We start from the raw sequence: 6,941 nt of genomic DNA, 5'->3' as shown, positions 1-6,941 counted from the left end.
GAGAGAGAGATTTTGAGTGAAATGATTTTAATCATCATAAATATAGTTTATGGACATTTTTTCCCTTTTTTTAAAAAAAAAAGTCTCTTTCTCCCTCTCTCCCTCCTTTTTTTCACATTAATTTCTAGGTTATTTTTGTCACCATTTACCAATTTCTTTGCTCATTGCCAAAGTGTCTGAATACAGCGCAAGAAAAACTGAACGTCCATTCAGGTTTCAAAGGGTTAATTTATTGTATAAGAAAAAACAAAGCAAAAATACTGAATAAATAATTTCTAAAATATCTTACAGTTGTCAGGCACTTAAGTAGTGTGATTTAATTAAAAATCGAGCAGATAAGCAAACTTGATTAAGGTAAGGACTCACTGGGCTCGTGAGAATAATGTTTTTCTAGTGACTCTTTAGTACAACAAATGCACAAGTCAGCGCGCCACTTTCAAGTCTTAGCTGGTCACTAGGCACAATTATTAAACCATTTCTGACAAAAAGACAGTTGTACAAATTAGTGTAAACATTTTATGAATAAATAATCCATGATCCAGATCACACGTATAAGCTGTACGCCCAAACAGTTTGTAACCACAGAACAAAAGTTTAGATTTGGTATCAGCTTTACAAATTCCTCCATTAGACAAAACGCTCATTCAGTCATTGTTAATACTCGTCTTCTATACGACTCCTGAACTAAACAGGCTGCTTCTGAAATTACACTGAATTATTCACAGGCACACTGAATAAGTCAAAGTGCAGGTGATTCAACACTGATACAGTCCAGCATCGGGAGAAAGGGAGAACATTCAAGGGGCCACATTTAAGGCATTAAAACCTTGAGGGCCCGGCCTTTATGAAAGTAAACAGAATTATTAGCTACCTATGTTTTGTACGTCACTCTACAAATATTTGAATTTAAGAAAAAAGTAAGTTGACAAATTCCCCAGGCCAAGTTTGAATGTGCTTTTTAGAAGCGATGAGAGGTGAAGAGACAGTCTCATGATGATCAAAGTCACAACGTATTTTTGTCACTCCCGACTCGTCAAATGGCCTTATGCTTCAAAATATAACACTTTAGGTACTATTTTCTAGTATCATGCATGCATGTAGTGTCTTCTCAAAATAAACTTGTTTACAGGAAATGTTGGTGTAGGTTTAGGCGACAAAAGTACTTGGTCAGGCATAGAAAAGATCATGGTTTGGGTTTAAATCATGTTGACACACACGGGACACAAACAGCAGTCTCCTTGGTGAAAGTCCTGTGTTTGTTTAACCCCTCCACCCTGACCTCCTCCCTGCTTTTACTTAGTTTTCACGTGACGTCATTACCTTGAAGAAACATCCACCTGGAGGCAAAAGTGTATATTTTTAGTAGATAATGAGACCGATAACTGATAATTGCAACCGACATGCATTTACAAAATAAATTATGATTTCTCTGTCAGTATTTAGAATTTGGAAAAAAACAAACTGAAACACAAAACTTTGTTTAAATGTCTTTAGAAAATGTTTAATCAAAACTGAAACGTCCAACATCATATACAGCAAATTCGCAGCAACTTTTATTTATAGTCTTGTGAAATGTAAATAAAAAATGAATAAATAAAAATAGCTCCCTGAGATTTCACAAAGTAAAAGTTCCTCCCATGGTAAAACTGACTTTCTTTGCTCTTTTTAATGAATTCATTTTTATCAGCAATCCTTATAATAAAAGAAAGAAACAGATGATCGGCAAAATACATTGGTCCCAGTAATCGTCCGGGCCGATTATCTGTCGACCTCGTATCATAAGCGCCCAAAACTTGTAGTTTCTTCACTTATCTTTTTTATCTGCTTCGGAGAGGTTATCCAATTATTAATGCCTTAAAAGAGATGGAAAAATGATGGATTTGTGCTGCGATTCGATGGGAGTTTTCACTGTTGGGTGCTGCAACGTAGTTTTGCTCTCTGGGGCTCAGCACAAGTAATAAGACTAAAAACTAAGAACTACATCAGGCGTTCTGAGCTTCTAATATTACTGCGTTTGGGTTTAGAGGGTGTCTTTACGTGTTAATACCAGCCGCCGACGGCTGTGAGAAAGTGTTGGTATTTGACAACGTGGGAACGATAATGGTTTGCAAGTTCATGAGTGTTAATGAAACTGTTGAAACATATTTGTGGGTTACACAGTAACTGCAGACTGTTCCATAAGAACCCGTGAGGCGATTCAAGTAAAATGTTGAATGAAAGTAGTTATAAATACACTGTTTAGTCATTTAAACTCAAGTAACACTCAAATCAAGTATAGACTTTGTGCTATAAGGAATGCAGTATGGCACTGAGGTCACGTAAAGGTAAAGGCATTTCAGTCTGTCTTCTTCTTCCAGGTAATCAAGGCCTCTTGGGAAATTCGGAGTAAAACGACCCCGACACACACTGTCGTCAGACCACAAAGCATGGCGAGGCTGTCCGTCATCGTCAGCGCAGTCCACTCCTTGAAGAGAAGCGCAGAAGCCAGAATCACGGAGGATGTGAACGTCACATAGTATATGGCCTCAAACACGTTGGAGCTGAAACACTCCAAGGCCTTATTGATGAAGAAGAACTGGATCAGGATGCTGACGGCCAGCGTCCCCAGCAAGCCCAGAAAGACAGCCAGAGCTCGGCTGCTCGACTGTCCGTCTCCAAAGACGTCTTGTGCAGCGAGACCGAGTCCTTTGCTGCTTGGAACGGTGAAGCTTCCGAGGAGGGAACATATAGCGACGTACACCATGATGTTCGATGTGCCATGAGCCGGAGCAACCCACACGATCAGTATGACCAGCAGCAGGACCACCAAGAGGGCGTACACTACAAACACTGCAGCATGAAACAGGACATGCCATTACTTTGTATATGTTAAAAAGCATATAATAGTTAGAAAATGTACTAACCTAAACCCCATGAAACCTGGAGCAACATCACTTTTCTTTTGCTGCTTTTAAACTCATTTCACAAGTATTTAAACATTTAAATTTAGAAAATTATTTGAGAAAAAAATTACAGGGGAATGGCTAAAGAAAAAAAAAGAAAAGAAAAAAGCTAGATAAAAACTATAATACTAATTCTCATAATTACACAGATAAAATTATGTTATGTTGTTCCTTTATTATTATTTAATTTAATTTTTTAAAATTTAAAATAAACACATTTTTAGTTTTTTTGAGTAAGAAATTATCCACAAAAGAGGTGCTGCTGTACTATTGATCATTTTACTAGGCAAAAAATGTTTTTAATAAGGCCTACTTCTTCTATAGCTGCCAGCAGGCTGCCAACATCCCCAATTAGAGAAAGGTTGAAAATAAGGCAATGTGCAATCACTACATCTGCCCCTGGTAATCTGATGAGAGCTCAGCATGATCGTGTTTCGAAATTATTCCATCCAGAGTCTGACTAAACCTGAAACAAAAACAAAGTAGTCTGCAGGAGTCATTTTCCACCACTAACTATGTCGCGGAGATCCGCGCTGTGTCAGAGATCCCCGCTGCAGGCGGAGGTCTGCGCTGTCAGGTTATTTCCTATTTATTTATTTATTTATTTATTTATGTTAATTTTTAAACTAATTTTTAGTTTTTTTTTTCTTGTTCTTTTTGCTAATTTATGTTTTTTGTTTCATTTCTTCCTTTGTTGCTTATTGCCTTCCTTCCCTGTTTTTGAAAGAAATCAAGCCAATTTTCTCAGGTTTCAAAGGGTTAAATCAGTAGGAGGATACATCGATCAATTACTAGAGTAAAACAAAGGAAAAAAAACAAACACTCCGCACCCGGGTCCGACAGCCTCTCCTCTAACTCCAGTCTTGACGTTACGGCCTCGGCTTTAGGGGCATGAATGATGAGCACGACGGAGCCGCAGCAACATAACACACAGCCGAGTTTTCCCAGGACGTTTAAATGCTCCTTCAAGATCCACGAAGCCAGCACAGCCCTGCAACACACACAAAAAAAATAACTTTTAGTGAGATACACATGAAATTAGGAGAGTCCTGAGAGGATTTTACAGTGTAAGAGGTTTAAAACTTGACTTTGCACCGTGGAGGATTGGTAGATGTAAAAACAGAATGTCTGCAGGTATCGAACTCTTACATTTAATACTTTTACATTTGAACCTAATTTAAGACAGATTTTGGACTAATCACATTTTTTTCTTTTCTATCCTTCCAGGCAAGTATAAAGTCAGATATCTGTGTTCCTGTGCAGAGGTAAGTTTCATATAAAAACATGGTTATAACAGTTAGTTTGGTTCATCTACAATTTTCCAACAACTAAGTGCAAATATATCGGAAAACACAGAATTAAGTTCGTTAGTAGATTTAACATTTGTAACATCAGAAATATGGACTTTCACACAGAACAGCTTGACTCATTATGGCCGAATGAAATTAATAGATCAATACATGACATTAGATAAAATGTTTGTGGCAATAACAATTTAAAAGTTAAATTTAAGGTTTAAGTTAAGTTTAAGGCCTAATATTTGTAAAACTGTATTATCTGTAAGACTTTTTAAGGACCTACAGACACCCTGAAAAAGATAAAGAGACATGATGAGATCAAATAAATTTATGTAGGCTTTAGAGATGCACACAGACTTAATTTATATTTAAAAAGGCAGCAAAAAAGATCAATAATTATACACAACTTTACAGTGCTTGAGGAAACAAACCTGCCTGATCAGCAACCGTGTGCTACAACTCAGACACAAGGACATTTTTTGGTTGTTCTTAGTGTATAATTGACTGATGTAAACTCTTGTTGCTCTACAATACGTTGCTATATACACTGAATAATAAATATCAAGCTAAACGTTTAAAAGAACAGTTAACCCCAAATCAAAAATACATATTTTCCCTCTTATCTGTTATTCTATTTATCAGTCTAGATTTTTTGTCATTTTCAGGGGAACTGTCCCTTTAAGGAAAAAGAAAAAAACATTAATTATCTTTTAGACTTACCCAAATAACACTCCAAGGGCTCCCAGTGGAGTAACTATCACAGCGGGGGCCACATTGTACGCCAGGAAATTCCCAATTTGACCAACAATCACTGTTGAGATTCATAAATAGATGTGTTCAAAATATTATCTACATATTACTCGGGTGAAAAAATTGAATGTGAGCAGGCCTAAAGGATATTGCACCAATCTCAGAATGTGACTTCCAACATTAACCCTTTGAAACCTTGAGCTTTTCGCCTTTAAGGTGCCTTTCATAAGCATTTCAGCCTTTGAATCCTGAGCAAATTGGTTCGAACATGGGGCAAAGGCAATGAGCAACTTGATATGAAATGATCAACAAGGTATGAAATGTTTTACAAATTACAAGAAATCTGTAGATTTAGAAACTTTTTTTTTACTTTAACTAATTTCTTGCTAATTTTTGGGTAATTTCTTCTTTTGCTGCTCATTGCCTTATTTTTATGTTTCTGAAATCAATCAAGCCAATTTTCTCAAAGCGTCAAAAATAATTTCCCTTCATCCAAAATAAAACACCACAGCAAATTATGCCCTTAAAAACGACCATAATTTTAAATGTATACATTTCTGATTTTCATAATTTCATATTTAAAATTATATTAAAGATTTATTAGAGATTTTAAGAGCTCTTCCATGGTCATTTTCTTTTTTCTCTCTCTTTTTTTATTGTTAGTTTGTTTATTTATTACGAATTTTAAGGTAATTTTCTTGTTTTTTTTTTTGTACTAATTTCTTACAATTTTTTTCTTACTATTACCCAAAAGTTTTGGGTAATTTCTTCTGTCGCTGCTCATCTTCCTCCCATGTTTTTGAAAGACATAAAGCCCGTTTGCCAGGTGTCAAAGGGTTAACTGAGCGCCTCCAGAGTCCATAGATGGCGCTATACTCACTGGACAGTGTGCCTCCCCACCACACCGCGTCTGTGAGGTACGACCGTCCTACGGACAAAATGCAGTCAAAAAAGTTAAGTCTGTGTGGAAAACGGCGGCTCACTCATTAACAGCGTTATTTCAAAGACGTCCACGTTTGTGTCAGTGCAGCTGTTTTTAAATAAAGCTAATGCTCGTCTACTTATCTGCGCTGTCACGCTACCTCTGTCGCGAGAGCGTAAAATTCCCTTTTTTTGGAGCACAAATGTCGACCCATTGATGAAGCTTGATACTACTGCTATTACTATCCCAAAAACAGGCAACGAAATGCTTCTTGGATCCGGCTCAGCAGCCATTTCTGTTGTTTATTTAGCTTAACTGTGAAATGACTGAAGGCTGCGGTCCAGTGTGGAGTTTAGACTGGGAAGTGAGTCTCTGCGCATGCGCGTTGCCATGAGCACCCGGCTGACCACCAGCCCAAACTCACTATCACAACATAACATGTTAAAAAATTATGCTTTTGTAGTGATATTCTGATTTATATACCCCTGATACGTCGAAAGAAAACGTTTATTTTTTTTAAAAAAAAAACGTTTATTCAAAAAAAAAGTAAATATATATATATTTACTTTTTTTTTTTTTTTTTTTTTTTTAAATAAGCGTATTAACCCTTTGAAACCAGGACAAAGTGGCTTTATTTCTTTCAATAACATGGGAAGAAGGCAATGAACAAAGAAAGAGGAAATTTCCCCAAAATGAGCAAAAAAACTGTAAAAACTAAAAGTAGATTACTTGAAAATAATCAAAAATAATTAAATTAATAAAAAAAAAAATCTTTTTTAAAAAACAGGAAAGTATAAAAAGAAGAAGAAACAAAACTTTAAAAATGCTTAAAAATCTTAATAATTTTGAAAAAGTGATTTCAAATATATGATTATGATGATTTTTTTTTAAATAAACGTATTAACCCTTTGACAAAGTGGCTTTATTTCTTTCAATAACATGGGAATAAGGCAATGAGCAAAGAAAGAAGAAAATTCCCCAAAATGAGCAAAAAAAACCTGTAAAAACTAAAAGTAGATTACTTGAAAA

At 35.8% G+C, this 6,941-nt stretch overlaps 1 protein-coding gene across 1 annotated transcript; it reads right to left on the bottom strand.

Moving 5' to 3' along the window:
* Window positions 1-1,651: 1,651 nt before the first annotated feature.
* On the bottom strand, window positions 1,652-6,386 carry LOC121941110 (magnesium transporter NIPA1-like). The gene is made up of 5 exons (XM_042483829.1): window positions 6,073-6,386; window positions 5,871-5,918; window positions 4,961-5,051; window positions 3,773-3,933; window positions 1,652-2,829 (listed from the first exon to the last, which is right to left on the bottom strand). The coding sequence occupies exons 1-5, from the start codon at window positions 6,203-6,205 to the stop codon at window positions 2,336-2,338; spliced, it is 927 nt and encodes a 308-aa protein (XP_042339763.1). The 5' UTR covers window positions 6,206-6,386; the 3' UTR covers window positions 1,652-2,335.
* Window positions 6,387-6,941: the final 555 nt, after the last annotated feature.

This window comes from Plectropomus leopardus, chromosome 3 (assembly GCF_008729295.1).
Source record: "Plectropomus leopardus isolate mb chromosome 3, YSFRI_Pleo_2.0, whole genome shotgun sequence".
Taxonomy (NCBI): domain Eukaryota; kingdom Metazoa; phylum Chordata; class Actinopteri; order Perciformes; family Serranidae; genus Plectropomus; species Plectropomus leopardus.
The sequence above is the reverse complement of the archived record's forward strand: the minus strand, read 5'-3'. Positions and strand labels throughout refer to the sequence as shown.